General features: G+C 37.5%; 1 protein-coding gene across 5 annotated transcripts in view; it reads right to left on the bottom strand.

Moving 5' to 3' along the window:
• The window catches only part of COMMD10 (COMM domain containing 10), a 114,057-nt gene that overhangs the window by 5,514 nt on the left and 88,975 nt on the right, over positions 1-19,568 (bottom strand). Inside the window, exons 6-7 of one of the 5 annotated variants that reach the window (XM_075137305.1) lie at positions 18,147-18,175; positions 16,101-16,158 (exon numbers count right to left, since the gene is read on the bottom strand). The exons of 3 other annotated variants lie outside the window; for them this stretch is intronic. In XM_075137305.1, the coding sequence (XP_074993406.1) occupies positions 16,116-16,158; positions 18,147-18,175 (72 nt within the window). In that variant the 3' untranslated portion in view covers positions 16,101-16,115. Of the gene's footprint in view, positions 1-13,494; positions 13,651-16,100; positions 16,159-18,146; positions 18,176-19,568 lie in introns of those variants that run through there. One more of the 5 variants, XM_075137301.1, reaches the window with a different exon arrangement.

The following is a 19,568-nucleotide window of genomic DNA, read 5'->3' as shown; positions in this document are numbered from 1 at the left end:
AGCTACTTGAAAGATAATGGTTGCAACAGTTAGTTTTCCTTCCATTCACTACAATGTCCCTCATATATGCATGTTCCATTTCAGTCTGCAGGTACCTCTCTTCTCCTGCTGTGAAGAACAGTTATAAAATGTTCTATGAAAATGATTTTGTTACCTTATTTTTAAGTCAGATAAAAATGAAAGATTACATTCATCTTTCTTAGGAGTCCATCTAAGATCTGGTAAATACCATTACACAATGACAAAGTCAGTAGCGTAATTTGATTGAATTTGCACAGCTATTAATGTACTGCACCGGCATATAGCTAATACTTCCATTCATTAATCTAACAGTTATGATCTTAGCATGCTGACACTGCTATAAGCATCTATGCACAGATTCAACCTAAGTTAACAATTAACACAACAGCTTCAAAGTAGTGCTTAAACACTAAAAAAGCAAAATAACATAACTGATGGAAACTACTGTGGATAAAACAGATGGTGGTAATAATCCTCTGCACACGTGTGCTGATGTCTGTGAAGACAGGGGTTAAATCAAAATTTCTGTCCTGCTTACCTTGCAGAAAACAGGTAGTTTAATGCCTGCTACTTTCAATCACAGTGCAGATCTATCCAGACTGTTTCTAGCCTTATTCCTTCTACTTCGCTTTGTCACTTTACTTATTTTAAAATGAATTCCTAACTACTGCTGCACATTCTCTGTGTTGTTGCTAGACTTTCCAAGGCTAGCAGGCATTCCTGAGGATAACGGCTGCACTTCTGTTAACACTAACAAGGCTCTGTGAAAACTGAATCTGTGGACACCTCTACTCACAAAATATTATCCGCTGAAATAACGTACACCTGCTAATTTTGTTTAACTGGTACCAACTTCATGTACCACTTAAATCAGAAGAAAAACGCCTATCTATCAATTCAGCTTAAATGAGCAAGGATACTTTTGCATACAGACAAGGCTGTGGGCCAGATTCGGTGTACTCTCATACCAATGCAAGTCTCGATTTAAGTCAAATAATGCTGCTGAATTTGGCGCACCAAATGCACAAGAGCAGCAGAAGCCCTGGGAAGTCAGGATAGGTACTGCCTGGTGCCTGCTCCTCAAAAGGAGCTGTAAGACACAGGAAAGGGATAAAATGACTGGGGCCAGCCTGTCTGGTGCAATTCCTCCTCCCCGCTCTGCAGAAAGAAGGATCCTTTCCAACAATTTCAGGAAGGCTACAAAAGCCCAGAAAAGGACCAGTGATTTGCATGAGAGACCAATCTTCCCCCTCTGGGAAGGAACAATGCAATTCTGGGAATCGTATGGTGAATACAAAATAAAACTACCAGGACAGCAGTTCTCTTTGCCATGACTCCAACTGATCCTCCCTCCAAAGAGCATAATGCCGTGACAGGAAAGTAAAAGCATTTTTAAAGGCTTTCTAACAGCTAAGAAACAAAGAGAAAGCAAACAAGGGGTTTCTTCAGAAAAGAAAGGGGGTAGAGGAAAGAAGAAAGATACACTAATAGCAAATGGATCTCCCATTTCAGCCTGGACGTTTGTTTGGCATTTGCCAGAAGGATTTTGGTATTTGAATGGAAGGAAATGAAACTGAAAAGAGGAGGTTCAGAATAAAAGGAAGGTATCATATATCTTAAAGTTTATCAGTCAATGAATAGTCAGGGTCATCTCTTGCATGGTTTCTGGCAGAAGAGTCTGCTGGATTTCAATTCAACAGTTTTGCAATGCCTCCAGAGAGGGGCAGTGGGTGTGTGACACCTCCAACCACCAGATCTTATTTCTCCGAGCTCTATGTCTCATTCAAGATGGGCATCTTCTGGTACTACCACAGATCAGCAAGCAAGATCAACTTCTCACACACACACACACAAAAAGAAATTGAAAAGCTTGTCTTTCATATTCTCCTCTAACTACATCAATTACTGTAAGTTATAAGATAGGGTATAAAAATAGAAAAAAGCATGGTCCTTTTAATTCAGGTTCTTTTTATACTAAAACACAATCACTATGCTTTCTGAACAATCTGTCTTCCCATTACTATTTAATAATCACAGTCTGATAACTCAGACGAAATTTATGTTGCATTGTGGCAGGCAAATGTCTGTGGAGATCTAAAAGAAAGCATGCCGTGCCAGGCTATGTTTCTGATCTGGGGGTGGGGATGGGAGTGTCAATGGGAGAGAGGATATAACAATCTTTTATGAAATATGTTGTTTATCTGCACTTAATCCTCTGCTAAAACAGAATTTTCTGTGTGTAAAAACTTGGTATATCTACTACGTCACTTCAGCAGAGAGCAGTGTCACAAAAAACCATGCAGAAGTGTGGCATCAGTTAAAAATATTGTTTTTACAATATCAAATTTCTCACTAGTATGAGTCCCTAGGATGATCACATCATTGTTATGTGAGCAGGAGTTCCTATATAGACCACAAAAACATCATATCATAACTGGGTCCCTACAAGAAAAAGCTATGCCTGAGCAGGCTGATGGCCCCCATTTTTAGCTGAGATATCCATTATTCGCTTATTTGCTTTCTTCTGCGTGAACACAAACAACTGTAACTAAAACAATCTGTCACAGGACTAGGTTACCATCCAGTTCTTTAATTACTCAGTAAAATAGTATTAAAAATGACTGTATAGATAGAATATTGCTGAAGTCCCCAGAGTAGGCAAATTCCTAATCTACTTCGTGGAATTTATCTCAGATAAAGATACAAAATTACAAACAGCAATAATTTTTCAACCATAACTAAAACATAGGATAAAAAAAATAACTTTCAGCTTACTGTCTTAATTAAATGTCACTGTGTGCAGACAGAGTCTCAGCCTATTTACAAAAAGTGCAGCTAAGCTGCCTTCTTTTATCTATACATACAGGTTTTCAGATGTTGTCTCTGACCTACTATGTGTTTCCCAGAAAGTAAATAAGAAAAGATGTCTAACTTCTTTCTTCCTTCTATCAAGTATATATCATACTCTTTTCCTCTTTCCTGACAAATTTCCTCCCATTCCTCACCTTCACTCTACTCTTTCCCTCATTTCTGGCATCTCATTTTCTCTTTGCTATTATCGTCTTCATGTGAAAGAAAACTAAACAAAGTAACCAGAAAAGTAAACTGAATTTATTCCCATTATCACGCTCAGTCACTCTAATACTTTTTCTAATTACATCCCAAACTTTGTCGCTGCGGCAGTAAAAGTCCTAGCTCCTACTTTGAAGAGTTTTAGCCGTGAGGGTGACAGCTTCATAGCATCAGAGAAACATTGTTGAAGATGTTATTCTTACGAAGACAAAGAAATCTCTAAAATACAAAACGTTCGTTCTTTGGGCGGCTTTGAAAATGTGGAGACAGGCTTTTTGTCTGACTCAATACCCATGAAAAGTGGCAGGGACAGCACCGGAGCGATACGCTCAACCAGCATAGCTAAAGAGGTGATGTGCAACATCTTCAGCTAAATAAAGTTGCCGTTAAGTTCAATGTGCTCATCTGCTGTTAAACACAGCAGAGCATTGCACTTACTACTGGAAAAGTCTGCATGAATTGCAGGTGTCGTCCAAGACAAATCTTTACATCACTCTGAATCCATTGCAAGGAATATGGTAATAAGTTTTCTGAAACGTATGGTTTAACATATTTGGCCACATATCACTACTGAATGCATTTTTAAATTAAAATTAAATTAAATTTTAGTGTCATTTTGCCTTTATAGATCTAGATGGAATCTGATTTCATTCTACCTCTTCTCTCACCCCAGGGTTGTATCAATTTACAATTTACAGCCTCCTGAGAACTTCTGTGAAATTCTAATAAGTTTAACTGATTAGTGTTGTTTTCTTCCCTTACCTATCTTCTCATTTATTGTCTGGTATAATTTTAAAAACCATAACATCTTCACCAGCCTCTAGAACAGCTGTTCAAAACCAAATTTCCTTTGGGGATGGGGGGTGGGGAAGAGGGAAGAGAAGGGAAAGGAAAATGGAAGATAAAAACTTCCTGCTCCAGTCAACGTTAATATGCTATCCTATCCAAAACAGTCATTCTGAATGTATGGTTAATTCTACTAAATAGCCACAGTAATTCAATACACACTTAGCTTACAACCACCAGCAAACAATTAGGCAAATTTTTAGCTGAACAAGATAATCGGCATAAAATTATGAAGGTTCAACTACACAAGATGTAAAAGAGTCTCCAATTTCCCATTGCCTCAGTTAACAATTTATTTTAAATATGAATACCTTCTTGCTGCAAAACGTTTCTGTGGAAACCATGCAAAAAATGTGTCTCCTTAAAATACTTCAGAAAGCAGAGGCAAGTTCCTGGTTATAATCAAAGGATTTGGTTTTGGTGTTTTTTTTTTTAATCCAATGCTCTAGATACTTCTATTTTAATGTACTACTGCAAAAGGCTTTATTACTAATGACAGAGTTTTGCAACCTTATTTATTGCCCAGCTGTATTCCACACATTTAACTCCCCACCCCATGCATAAGCATAGAGCAAGGCTCTAGGAGTTATAAATAAAAGAAAAACTTCTGGTTTTAAAGCTAACTTGAATATGAAAAATTGATATTGCTGTAATAGTTCTCAACTGCAAAGCTGTAACTACTTTACGACGTTGCAAAATAAATGCCAAGTATTCTGAAGCAAACAGATGGAGGGACAGGCTGGTTTGTATATCTAAATGTCTACTGATAATGATAATGTTCTATGACTGAGCACATGTAAAAAATTACAGTATATTCAGCGAAGTTTGTTAATAGTAACTAGCTGAAGCAACACATATCTCAGTCTCCATATTCTAATGTAACCTTTAATACTATCTTGAGCCACATCTCAATTAGGTTTAAGAGAAGAATATTTTCACATTTGCTTTCCACTCCCCTGTTTATTCCCATTAGATATCCTTAAAATCTCAGATATAATGGAAGGATATGGATAATTAAACTAATCAGTTTATGGCCAAATTCAGATGCATTCCTAAACAGACCCCAGCTGATTCTTAGTAGCGTACATTTCCCTCTGGACCTATCAGTGTCTGTGCTACATCAATTCAGACTTCCTTTAAATTTCCTTGGACCCTGGAGAACTATGCATTCACTTAGGCACTTACAGATGGAAAGAGGGTCGTAAGTTGTATCTCACAGAATTTATTAGCAAGTTTAAGTTCCTTGGTCAGAAAGATGAATTGTAGCATAGTAAGAAAAGAAGATGCGTTAAAACAGACCAGCATCACTTAAAAGCACACCTGTTCCTTAACTCTCTGCACGTAAGAGACAGTAATTAAGACTTCTTTATATTCTTACAGCAGTAGATGGATATAATTCAGCTAAGGGATTCAGCAGAAGACAGGGAGTTAAATACTGACTTATATATTCCTAATTACACTTCTTTCACATCATCAGAAAATGTGACCTTCAAACTACATTCTTCTTCCCAGCTTATTTTCATTTGCAATACCAAATAATTATTTTGTAGAGATAAAAAAATCGTGCCTTATGACTGAATTACATGCATTTTCAAGTCTCAATGTGTAACTGTTATAAATCAGAACATCTTTCTTACTAACCCCCTTTTCCTGATCGATATGTTAACATTTAGTTTGTACATATACTGCATTCTACCTTTCAAAGTCGCATTTCTTTTTCATATAAGCTTAAGAATTTCAAATTCCCTGTGGTATTTAGGGAGATAAAAATCAGCAGCCTACGAAGGATGTCTTCCCCTCCCTTTGCAATGCAGTCATAAGCTCCCTACCCAGAGCTCTGTGTTGATTCCTGAGATCTAATCAAATGTTACTGGAAATGGATGGTTTGGAGACACATACAGCTAATCTTACTTCAGCAGATACAGGATCATCTAAGCATGTTTTCATGGAAAGTGCCTAGAATAAATTCATTGCCCAGTCCAGTAGTGAACCAACAGACTCTGCAGGCATTTGGAGACCTGCAGAAGACCCGACAAACAGCCACAAGAACTGTCAGTCATTTCCATTTTCACTCCTCCAGTTCCCTTCCACCTTCATGAAAATATCCACCACTGGCTGGGTGCAAAGCTACAGCCGAGAAATAGGACACAACTACTAAAAAGATGCCATAGGCTGGGAAGATCACAGCTCGTTAGAGGCAGACAGGCCCCTTTCTTTACAACAGGGGAGAAAAATGCTTTTAAAACTGAGACAAATACCTGGAAACAAAGAACTTCTGTTTTCACCTCAATACACCTAGTCAGAGTAAATACCATCTTGCTAAAGAAAAGGGACATAGCAAAGCATTTTTTTTTCCAACAACTGTATCCAGGCAGAGGGTTCCTTTGCCTTGAATGTACTAGGAATTTACATTCCTATAAATAACATAGTTAGGTTGATTGGTCTTTTAATGATAATTTTGCATGGAAAATCTCTCAAAAAGGATATCTAGAGTTGTAGGGTTGTCACTTCTGTGCAAAGATTATGTTAAATACACTTTTACAAAAACATCACAACGAACAAACACGCTTTTTGGAGAAATAGGTGGTAAATGTGTATCAGTACATGCCTATCACAAGAAATATTTAAAAGCAGGTCTTTTGTACTGGTACCTCCCTGTATCTTCTATGTACAGAAAACGGATCATAGAAGATCTATCGAAAGGCTGACTTCCTTCTATGCCTGTTCTGTATTTTGTATATACCTTCACATGCCCCTCCTTCTTTGAAGACAACTATACACAGTACAAGTTCATTATTGATTCCTCAATAATCTCTGCACGGGATCAGTCACTACAGCATAAAGCATCCATCCGCACAAATGTGTCATTGTAATTTCAGGACTCAACAGGAAAACGTGTAGGTATATTCCCAAATATCCAGGAAAAGATGTGTTTGAAAATCGTTAGTTTTATTCACTAATAGGCCGCTACACAATTACTAAGAATACCACTGATTAATCTAAGGAACACAGGTCCTAATAATGACAACTTTTGTATTTCATCTCTCACCTAATTTTGCAAATTATACTGTACTCATAGTACTGTAGAAAGCTCTCTGAAGAAGCAACCTCACTAAAAGTTTAAAAGAAATATACCCTTTCTTCCTATTAAATTTCACTGTATCAAGTATGGAAAAAAGAGTCTCTAGGAAAGCACATACACCCTAATTGTTGTATATTGCTTATACAGTGTACAGTCTGTAACTATCAGAATACAACTTTCTTCTTTAGGCAGAACTCTACTTTGATGACTAAATAATTTTATTCCTGAGAAGAAATTAAATTCTTTGATCTTTCGTGTTTTGGTACGGCTTATTTGGCACAGAAATTATGATATAAAAAAAATTAAGTTCATGAACACTGCAAGGGAAAACAGCGAGTTACAATTCTGTGTTTCATTTATTTCCACCAGGGCTATCATGTAAGTCTTCAAACACCATGAAGAATAGAAGTGAGTTCACACTTCTATTCTAAAGATATCTCACATCAAGGCTGACACAATAGTCTTATATTCACCTTGAACGATAAGGAATTCACTTTTCTTCTTATGCTTGTACTTGTAGAGAACTACTGCTGACAAAACAGAGAGCCCAGCAGTACGCACACTGGCTCCTGAAATGCTTTCAAGCTTTTCTGACCTCACGTGTTTGCTGAATTTGATCACAGGCAAATTCACTTTTTACAAACTACACATGAAAAAGATGTCATGTAGGCATGGTTATGAACTATTTCCGTTATTGTACTCAGAAAACAATCCAATTCCAGGAAGCTAACAGAACTGAGTGTAAATATTAAGTTGCAACATTAGCCTAGCATTGGCATCTGAAAACTTAAGATTATGGACTCAAATGGCAAACATTGCAACATGGATAAGTTGCACTTATCTTAGGACAGTGAGCTCAGTCCTACAGCATTGAAGGCAGACTGAGAGATTTGTATGTAGATACACAATGGTCAAAACCTCCTACAGCAAGAAGAGCAACTCAACAACATGGACAGAGTGTTTTAGAGAGTTTCTCACACAGCTTGCTTGTAACTGATGTGATTAACATGGAGTTGCAAATCCTTTATGTTCAAATCAGATAGACATCTAATGCTGGGTCTGAAGAAAGCTGGACTTAGAGAAAGCTCAAGTTGTGATCCAAACCACTGAGGAAGCCAGCCCTTTGGTCTCAGCTAAAAGCCAGACAAAAACTCCTGTATCCAGCAGGAGAAACTTGGGTTATTGTTGTCTGCATCCGCACCTAAAGCAACTGCTCTGACAGGAATGTTATATGGTGTAGTCACGCAGATGAGTAACACTTTAAGGCAGCTTTAGATGAATGGAGGAAGCTGACATCTTTTTACAGCGTTAGCTTCTGAGCCCACCTGGTTCAGTGAGATACTGCACCGCTGCATTGTTTTACCACGAAAGGCCTTTCTTCACCACCACAAAACCTGAAAGTATCTATTGTTTCTACTGAGGCAAAAGAAAAGAGGCTGGATAAAAGATGCCAGCAGCGAGAGGAAAGATCTAAGAAAGCTCAGATCCACATGAAATCAATGTAACTGATGTGAAAACACCCTTTCAAAAAAATCTGCTTAAATATTTACAAAATGTCAAGATTAGATAATTTGTAAATTAGTTCTTTTGTTTGGGATGGGTCAATCAGAGTATCACCAATTTGGATTTTGTTAGGCAGACAGGCAAAGTTAAAATGTTTGGGTTTTTTCCTGTGCTAGAATGGTGTTAGTGGCTGTCAGCAAGCATATCTCTGATCTCCAGCGGGCAAATCATTCCAGCAGCTAGCAACTGGGTGCTTGCACACAAGTCTCAGCTGCTGAAAGAGACCAGAAAGCCATGCAGGAGTGAGGGACATCAACTAGCAGTCTAGTCCCCAGCAGGATCAAAGACAGAGCTCTTGGGGAATAAGATTGTTTGTAAAGTAATGTTTTTGGTTTGGGGTTTGTTTTTTTTTTTTTAATTAGGAAGTCACCTACTATTTTTACTGTATTCTAAGAAATAGAACAGATGTACAGCTTTTGCTACAATACTCACAATCCACAAATAAATCCCAGACTCCTAGCCAGCATCTTCCTCACCAGACGCAACCCACCAAGGCCTTGAACCTGGGCTACCCATTTGGATCAAAGACATACCGATGTCAGAGTGTGATGAGAAAGATATCGCCACCCTGACACAAGCAAACACAGCATAGTGCAAAACTGGAAGAGGTCTTTAAGAGCAAAGTTTCTCAAATGAGGCAAAAAAGCTTTCCTTTTTACAAGGATTAAAAAAAAAGACTGGATGGTCTTTTCTGATTGTGACTCTGCAAAATTAAGAGGAATATGGAAACAAGCACTTATGAAGCAATCCACCAACAACTTTTCTTTCTCAGTTTGTTGCTGAAGGTTACACATGTAATAAAGATGAAAAAATTAGTATTTTAGACAACGTAATGTCAGTGATCTTCTTGCTTTGTTACTTCTGCTGAAAAGTTATTTAAAGCTTGATGCAGTGGTGTGGTGTGAATTCTCACTGCTTGCAAAGAAAACTGGACAGAGTGCTAAGGACAGAAAGTACTGCAAGTGCTGTGTAAGTGTTTTCACATACAGTAAACGTGCAATCAAACCACTCACCCACAGTTTCCTTCAAAGCCAGAATATGAATATAAGTATATAGGTAATAATCCTCTCAGGGAAGAAAAAAAACAACTTTTGGTTAACATAAGCAATTTGAAAGAGGGTATCAAATCCCCTTTTATTTTCTTCAAGTCTGTGTGCTATTGAATTAAAGTTCATACAGGTTGCTTTAAAGGAGAGAGAGCAAAGTGAAGGAATACAGTACTAGATTTGGGTTATTCTACAGATGGCTGGAGTACAATGCAGTACTCAGGCTGACTGCAATGATTTCAGTGAATATCAAAAAGAAGATACGTTTTATGTTTTTCTCTCAAAACGAATCCATTCAGCTCCAAATTAATTACGTTTTTCTCTTTCAAGCCAGCACTGCATGATGCCACATTGAAATGGTAAAGCAAGGAATAAAAAGTGACATTATATGGTGTAATCTTTTCCTAAAGATAGACATGAAATTAATATTTAAACTGTGCCTAATGTCTTTCAGATTTTTACCTTTTTAACATATATGTTCTTCAAAGGGAAAAATGGAAAAATAAGGTGTTACAGGTCAGTTTGCAAATGCTATTTTGTCTGTATGAATGATTTTATAAACTGATGTTTAAACTTATTCTTAAGATACTAAGTAACTTCTTCCAAAAAAATACTGAAAGCTTACGATTCGTTTAATGTCTTGTCTACACTGATTATAACACAGGTTAAAAGTGTAATATATGGATTAGTCATTGATATTTAGATTTGCAATCTAAGAGGTTATGAAACTTTTAAAATAACCTAAAATGTTTCCAGATTTTTCTTACATCTCTTATATATGGAGAGAATGCTAAGAATGTATTTGCTGACTACCAAAGGTTTTAAATTCAAAAGAAAAAGAAATAAAGGAAATGGTTTAAAATATTTTCTCTTGAAATAATATTTATACGCTACTATGGAAAGGAATTTAACACAACTTTTCTCCTCCTTTTAGTTACGAGAAGGTTTTCAACACGTGTACTGATCCCCACAACATTCTTACCTCTAAATTGGAGAGATATGGATTTGATGGATGGACTGATAGATGGGTAAGGAATTGGCTGGATGGCAGCATCCAAAAAGTTACAATCAATGGCTCAATGTCCAAGTGGAAACCGGTAATGAGTGGTGTCCCTCAAGGATCTGCACTAGGACCAGTACTATATAATATCTTCATTATTGTCTTCATCAATAACACAAATAGCGGGATGGAGTACACTCTCAGCAAGTTTCTGGGTAACACCAAGTTGAGTGGTGTAGCTGGTACATTTGAGGAAGGGATGCCATCCAGAGGGACCTGGACAAGCTTGGGGAGTGGGTCCATGTGAACCTCATGAAGTTCAATAAGGCCAAGTGCAAGGCCCAGCATCAATACAGACTGGGGAATGAAGGGATTGAGAGCAGCCCTCCTGAGAAGGACATGGGGATACTGGTGGACGAAAAATTGGACATGAGCCGGCAATGTGCGCTCACAGCCCAGAAAACCAATTGCATCCTGGGCTGCATCAAAAGCAGCGCGGACAGCAGGTCGAGGGAGGTGATTCTGCCCCTCTGCTCTGCTGAGACCCCACCTGGAGTACCGCGTCCAACTCTGGGGTCCTCAGTACAGGAAAGACATGGACCTGTTGGAGCGGGTCCAGAGGAGGGCCACGAAAATGGCGCAAGGGCTGGTACACCTCTGCTGTAAAGAAAGGCCAAGAGAGTTCAGCCTGGAGAAGAGAAAGCTCCGGAGAGATCTTATTGCGGCCATTCAATACCTAAAGGAGGCTCATAAGAAAGATGGAGAGAGACTTTGTACCAGGGCCTGTAGTGGCAGGACAAGGGGCAACTGTTTTAAACTGAAAGAGGGTAGATTTAGATTGGATATAAGGAAGATATTTTTTACAATGAGGGTGGTGAGGCACTGGAACTGGAAGAGGTTGCCCAGAGAAGCTGTGGACGCCCCATCCCTGGAAGTGTTAAAGGTCAGGTTGGATGGGGCTTTGAGCAATGCAATCTAGTGACAGATGCCCCTGCCCGCGGCAGGGGTGTTGGACTAGGTGATCTTTACAGATCCCTTCCAACCCAAACCACTTCATGATTCCAAGATACATGCCTTCTTAAAATGGGACATTACATACATTTTAATACTTGCACTACAATATTCAGACAAATTAGAATGATGTCAGTTAATACTGAAATAGCTTGGGCTTAATATTGACTTTCAATATATTCAAGACCAAACCAGCTAGATTTTCTCTTCTTAAGACATAAGTAATGAATGATGTTAAAGGGAACAACGAAGAAGAATGATATGCAGGTATGGTAGGTTAAAAAAAATTGATTTCTAACCTGACATAATGACACATACAATGTCACACATATAAATGCAGTTTTTACATACAGTGGGGAGTTTAGCTTAAACAGAGAGGGAAGAATGGTAAAGAGTACTACCAGGGAACGGTTAATAGCTGCTTCCCCACTGGCTAAATGGGGACTATTAAGTCTGGCTTTCCTTTATACAATAGAAGTATTTTCCAACAATCTCAGGGAAAACTTACCTTGAATCCACTGTACATTCTCCCATATTCTTGGTTGTTATACGCCTTTATGGTATGACTATCCATGTACAGTAAATTGCTTTGTCTTTAATCTTCACAATTCACATATTCTTCTATCTAAAGCAAGTTTCTGTGTTTTTTGCATTTTTTTCCTAAGAAAAATGAGGAAGTAAGGGGGACTGAACTATCTCAAGTTCAAATTAAGCATACAGAGACAAAATGGAGACTCCAGTCTTAGTTGATTTCCTCCTATTAGTACCGAGGCAGTGCTCTAGTTGCATTCCGTGTGTAAAACTTGCACTGACCGGCAGAAAAATGAACTGGGAAAACAAATGGTTGACACATGAACTGATGAACCAGAAAGATACCCTGATTAACCTGGTCAGGGACTCGGCTGAGGCCTCAGGGTGACAGCAGTCTTATGAAAAAGCGTATTAAGAGTATCTGCGCTATCTTACTGGTGAGTGAAAGAATTAACATTTGAATACTCACTAAAGGGAGATGCCACTAGATTCCAGGCATGAAAAAAGTTTTATGACTGCTGAAAAGAGAGTAATTCCACAGCCCTATGCAGAAGAATGAATTACCAAAACTGCAAACCAGTTGCTTTAATGAGAACAAATAGTCCAATATTCTTGGGACCATTATTTTAGAAGGATTAAAGCACTATTGCGTAGGAGAATAAATTCTCTTTGGATTGTTTTGTTTATCCTGGAGATAAACAGATTAACTTGTCTGCAACCATAAACTAGCCAGAACTCTGGTGATCAGGCAAAGGCAGTGTGGGATTAGAAGGCGTCTAAGGAATATGTAGATCCAACAGTTAATTTGACAGTTGGCAATCCAGCTTTCAAACTGATAAATGCAGTACTTAGGTTTTTGTGGCATTGGTTTTGCTAAAGCTGAAGCCTACAGAGATATTAAAATCTAAAATGTTAGAACACAGCCTGAGATTGCAAGACGAAGGACAAACTGAATAAACTGCATCTCCACATCAGCAAGAACCTTGGTAAATATACAAAATGAGGTTTTGTATTTGAACTGAAATGTTTCTCCAGGGATTGTTAATGTTTTCTGTGTGTTGAAAGTATCGAAATATGGAAGTAAACATATGGGAGGTCAAAAGCTGCAAGTCATTCAACAATAACTACATGCTTGAATGAAAGCTTTAGGATATTGAAAATCCAGAAAGAATTTTCATTCCTTTTTTCTTTGGGAAGTAAAACTTTTCCTTCTGAACTTCTGAAATATATACTTCAATCGTTCTACATGCAACACAAGAGACTTCTTGTCTTAAAACATATCCCATCATATGAGACAGAGAAGAGAGCATTTACCTCTGTTAGCAAGAATACAGCCATCAGGCAGAGTGAAGTGATTCTCCTCTGCTCAGCACTCGTGCGGCTTCATCTGAGACACTGCATCCAGTCCTGCACACCCCCAGTACAGGATAGATGTTAAGAAACTGGGGGGAGTTCAGCATCATCTGGATGGTTATCATCTGGATGCACCACATATGAAGAGATACTAGAAGTTGGTTTGCTTAGTTTGAAACAGGGTTAAGAATGGGGAATCTAATTGGAGTCCTATCTGTAACAGTTTTAGCATTAAATTGTACTTCTATGACAGGTGATTTCAGTTTATCTTATTAAAGATTACAGATCTTATCTCTTTAGAGAGCACATCTCATAACAAAGAATGGTATCTGGTAATAAATAATAACCATCCCTTAGCTGCAGAGTTGATAAGGAACACAATTTCAATCTATCCATGAGGATTCCATTTCTCTGAATATTTTTCACAGGGAGTCGACCCAAATGAGATCCCTAAAAGTTGGCAATCACACCTTTTAGATGGCCACTGTTCTTCACCTTAGAAGACGTGGAACTGGATGCACAAATAATTTCAATACATATTGCCTGATCAACAGTGACAATAGCCAGAAAGATGATCTAGATAACTTGGTAGTAAGCCAGCAAAATTCAGAAGTGACAAGGCTGTTGAATGGTCAATTTTGGGATCCAAAGACTTTGCTGATCTCTTGCTTGTCTATTACCACTAGTTTAAAAGTTTTGCAACTGGAGTCTGATTAATGATTTTTAAACAATGCAAAAGTATTCCAGCAAAATCTCCAATAGCTCTGAAATTTTTAAGAGAGTACAAAACATCCATAAAGAGCAAGATAGGACTGAATAGCCAAAGGGTTCGGAGCTCTTGGATAAAAAATTGCCGCTATTAGTCAGTTACACCTCTAGATACCACCATTCAGAGCATCACCTAGCCATAGGGCTCTTAGTGTAGAATCAAATTGCTATGGTCAGATAATACAAGGTGCTAGATTCACTTCAACTGTTAAAATGTATTTAATAGGAAGTCAATATGTTAATTTTGCATTAGTGTTGCATAGCCCATTCTCTCAGAATAAAGACAGCATAAAAACGCAAGGTTGGCATAAACTCTATTAGTTGCATATATTCTAGATAATGTGACAGAATGGCAATCATGTACCCAACATTACAATTCTTCTGTGAGCAATCCAGTAGCGCAGAGATACAGTATTAATGATTGTGAAATCATGCCTGGACTCCATGGTGTAAACCTAATTGTGAAACCACGGCATTAGACTTAATTTCTTCTCCAGGTACTGACTGGTCGTGAATTGAACTGAAAACACTATTTACAGGCCAGTACGTGGCAACATTTCCAAGCAAACAAGAGACTGAAGAGGTGAAGATAAATGTCAAAACGGGTCTGTAAATTATCTTGCTGAAAGCTCTTACCCAAAAGCTCCCTGCAATATTTCACTACTGTGAAGCCATACCACAAGGAATCTCAAAGGGCGTTATTCAGATGATAATAATAATGGTTACTAGAAAATGCTGCATCTTCTACACTCCTGTTTAATGCAGCATGGCATCATCTCCTTAGTAGCTGCATTTTCCTATATAATGCATTTTGCTAACACTATGTTTACAGAAACCAAGACACATTAAGCATTGACAGAGATCCACACTCAAAACCTACACAAATTAACAGAATTTTAAGACAATTTACATTGGTTACTTCATAAAATCCTAGCATCCCACTGCTTCTGACTACAAAAAGCTCCTAAATTCTCTCCAGTTGAACGACTAGAGTTGAAAGCGCAAAATGATGCAAGAATTTTAAAACGAAATACAGCTTTGTCACAAATCCTGTTTTCCACCCTGACCACAGTGGTTTAACTATGCAATGGTTTCATAGCCTAGAAAATGTGTGATATCAACTGTGACTGAGAATTACACAGAAAGCAGTTAGTTCATGCAGATCAATCCAGAAATCAACGTAGACCTTGGAAAAGATCGACCTCAGGATCAAGAGCCTGAAACAGCGGCTGCTGTCCAGCCTTGCCATCACTCTCTGTTCTAGGAGCCAGGAGGAAAAGATAGTCCTTCTTTCACCACCCTTGTAATTACCAATTACGTGATACCCGGGCTTCAGTAACAGCCTGTCCCTGTATTTCTAGACTACTACGTTGGCAGCTGTGTGAAATGAGGTAGGGGGTCTCAGTCATAATGCACAGCATGCAGAAGAAAAGCAATTGAAGTTCACACGTTTTATTGATCTGAACACTTCATCAATGAGAAATAAACTACCCGCTCATCCGAAGAGGTAGCCAAGACAGAGTCTTAGTGCAGGAAACAAACACTGTTCTTCCATATGTGTGTTTGAAGAGCAGGACATCAAGAGAAGGGTAGTCTTGTTACATATTAGGAACAACAGAACTGCAAAATAAGAATGTATAATACAGGAAAGGTGGAACAGAGACCTTTCTTAAAGCAAGAAAAGCTTATTGCTTTCCTTATTACAAGGGACTGACAACGACAGATACCACCAGCAGATTTTTTCTACTGCTAAAAAGGAATTTTGATGCACTATGGTCATAGACCACCATAAAATCCATATATTAAAAAAATATACTCATGATCAGCTTATTTCTCTTGAATAGAGATTTGACCAGAGTGGTTCACTAGTACCGTAGAGAAATTAAAAAAAAAAAAAAAGATATTTTCAAAAAAGTTATAGATGTTATGTTTTGCAGTGATTAAAACTTTCTGCTCCATCAGTGCAATAAATTTGTTTAATGCCTTCAAATAAGTAAACAAATTTTAAGAATCTATAGATCTTGCATTCACTTGATGGTAAAGTCTCAAAGTATGCCCAATATTTTTGCCAGTATAGCTACTTTTCAGTGAACTGCAGTGAACACTTATTATTTGGATTTTTTTGTAGCTGCTTTTCAGTGAATTGCAGTGAATGTATTATTATTTGGGCTTTTCAATTTCTTTCTTTTTTGGTCGCCTATCATGGAGCCTATTCATGCTATATCAGAAATGGTTCCTTCCACACTACTGTAATGTAGAAAATATAGTATCAAAGGAAAAAACTTGTCCTAAAACCTGAGGGTAAATATTAGGTGCATATATGCAGCATTCATTATTTAAAATCTTGTATTCTGTCCTTTTAAACATTTTTTTCAGTTCAAGCTTGAATTGAATTTTGAATAACAGCAAGGAAAAAGGCATCTGAAATAAATAAACTGATTTTAGAGATTTTTCTTTATAACAAAAACGAAACATGCTCATGGGCATATACACTTTATGTAAATGCTTAGCAACAAAAGAATTTTATTATGGTTAAGATATATTTCAGTGGATGAAAGGCAGGAATGGAACAGGGGAAAAGTAAGAGCTTTTAATGTACACATTGAATTAATCCTACATCAGTGTAGATTAAAAGAGCTACAGTGGTAAATTAAAGTCTATAAAAATATACGTATTTGAGCTTTCCAGCATCCCTGAGAATTTACCAAATATATACTATCTTTGTTCGCAGGTTTGTGCATCATCTACAGCACAGCATGAGATTAGATTGGCTATGCAGTCTAATGTTTTCTTGATACATTTACCTAGCCACAGCTCCAATGTTCAGTTCTCCCTTTCGCTGAAAGACGAAATTGCTTGCAAACGCTTCTGCTGACTTCATTTTCCTCTTGATCCTGAACACTGCAAGCTTAAGTTTTAAAAGAGGCACTTCTGCAAAATCTTAGGAGACTGTAAGAGTGGTAACTTGCCTCATACATAATTTTGTAGCGGCAATTTATATTTTTTTATTAGAAGCAAAGTGCAGATTTGTATAAATGAGTGGTAAATTCAGTTCCCTCATGTTGCAGTGAAGAGCAGTAACAGCTTGACTCTTGAGATATTTTTATTTATTTTCAATCCAAGTTTGGACATGTTTTGCATGACAGATGATTTGAATTTCTACACTACCTAGGTTCTACATTCATACTCCAATAATGTATAAATCACACAAAGTAATGTTTTTTGTGGCCCTATATATACTTCTAATTAAAAAAAAAAAAAAAGACACGCCTACAATATAAAAATGTTTCCATCAAAGAATTAAAAGTCTGAAATCTCATTTGAAAATTACTCATTTTTCAAAAAATCCAATTAATTAACAAGCATGTTTTAGGCAAATCCATCTGTCCATTCCAAAAGACAATTAATATCTTTGCCCAGAATATTAAATCTTACATGGCCACAGAAGTACTGACACTTAATTCAATACGGTATCATCTTGCTAGAGGGAAAATGTAGAGTAGCTCTTTTGCAAACGCTATTAAAAATGTATGAGATATTTTTTATTTTGGAAAATTTAATTTTTTAATCCATAACCCTTAAATGTCACGCACATTAAAAACCAACATGCATTCTAAACAAAGCAGGTCAGAACCAGGCAGCATATACTAATAACAATGGGGCTATTAGCATGGAATCAGAATGCCAGTCTTAACATGAGTAGGTCACATGTCTGTACAGCAAGCTGACTGACAATATGAATTTTCTCAATATGCAAACCTCTTGTCCCAAACTACTTCTGTGGCAATTGTGATCACGTATTGTATGCAGCCATGAGAAAACAAGTAAATGGCATTATTTTTAAAACACATACCTGTATTTGGATTTGCCCAAGAAGAAGAACTGGCAGAGGACAGAAAAATAAATTAAATGGGGAAAAATTATGATTAAAGGAATCCAAAATACAAAATAAAATTTCTTCTGTGTTACAAATGACATCAGAAGAGACTTTAAAGCATGCCATAGGAATATCTAGCTTTGTCACGGACGTCAGAGATACAACCTTGGAGAAGGAAGCTCTTTTCTATTGCAGTACCACAAAACCAAAGGATCTGGAAAACACAGGCATATTTAATGCTAGACTTCACTCCTAATCCAAGGAGACCCCAAAGCCACAGTCATACTCCCTTCAAAAACTTACTTCTCAAACTTGAAAGCTCCTCAACACTCCAGAAAGAAGCACCTTTTGTCACGCTCTGCTATCCATAACTTCAACTACATTTATATTCCATCAATTTCATTCAGTAACCTCTCTTCAGACTTTCTCTTCTCCCTTCATCTGTTTGCAAGTAAGTATTTCAAACACTTTGGGATTGTTGTCAAAGGCCCTGGAACTGCCGCTTGAAACAGGGTGTCTGGCCTTCAGAAGTCATCAACCATTAATTCATTTTTAACAAATCTAACCACAGTATGGAATGAAACCTTGCATGCAGTCTGTTCAACTGACAAAATAAACTTGGAAATACACTCTCTGTCATTACAATTTTTGTTTAGCCTTAAAGTAATAAACCCAACTGGCCCTTCAGTTTAATTCTACCACAAAACACAAAACTTGACAAATTCTCAAGCAAGTCACAAAACAGATGAAACACCAGTAATTATGGAACAAAGATCTGGAATGATAAAGGTAGCGGAAATGAGTAGGCAAAGCTTCCCTTAAAAGATAACAGCTTTCCAGCTAAAAAAAATTTCTCATTTTCAGCTTTCTTCTGTTTCACTGTGAACACTCTGAAACTGATGACTTTAGGGGTAGCAGTGTATGTGCACGCCCATCAAACACCCTCCCAAACTCCAACTGGATTTCTTGAGCCTCATGTGGGTTTATCAGCCCAATAACCCTCAACAGACCTCTATTCATAAGCTTGTCCCATCTTCCCTTAAACCCATGTTAAAATGTTTGCACCCACATTTTGGGCAAGGCTTTCCAAATGTGAAAAATTCTTATGTGAATGTATCAATACTTCAGCTTCAATTAAAAGAACACATCCTGACATATCAGCTCCCTTTATAAAGTTCGTATGAGTCAATGACAGTTGTATTGCTAAGCTCAGTAAATGCCCTCCCTCCATCTGTTAATTGTCATGCTATTGTCAAATTGAGGGGAATATATTAAGAAGCTACTTAAAGGTTATACTACATTTTATCCACTCAGTTTTAGAAAGTCATATTTTATAATGCAATAATAAGGGATTTGCTTTAACTCCCAAAGCAGCTTATCTATTAGTTCAGTTTTTCT

The sequence above is a fragment of the Calonectris borealis genome, chromosome Z (genome assembly GCF_964195595.1).
Source record: "Calonectris borealis chromosome Z, bCalBor7.hap1.2, whole genome shotgun sequence".
Taxonomy (NCBI): Eukaryota; Metazoa; Chordata; class Aves; order Procellariiformes; family Procellariidae; genus Calonectris; species Calonectris borealis.
Note: the sequence above shows the minus strand (reverse complement) of the source record. Positions and strands in the feature narration are given on the sequence as shown.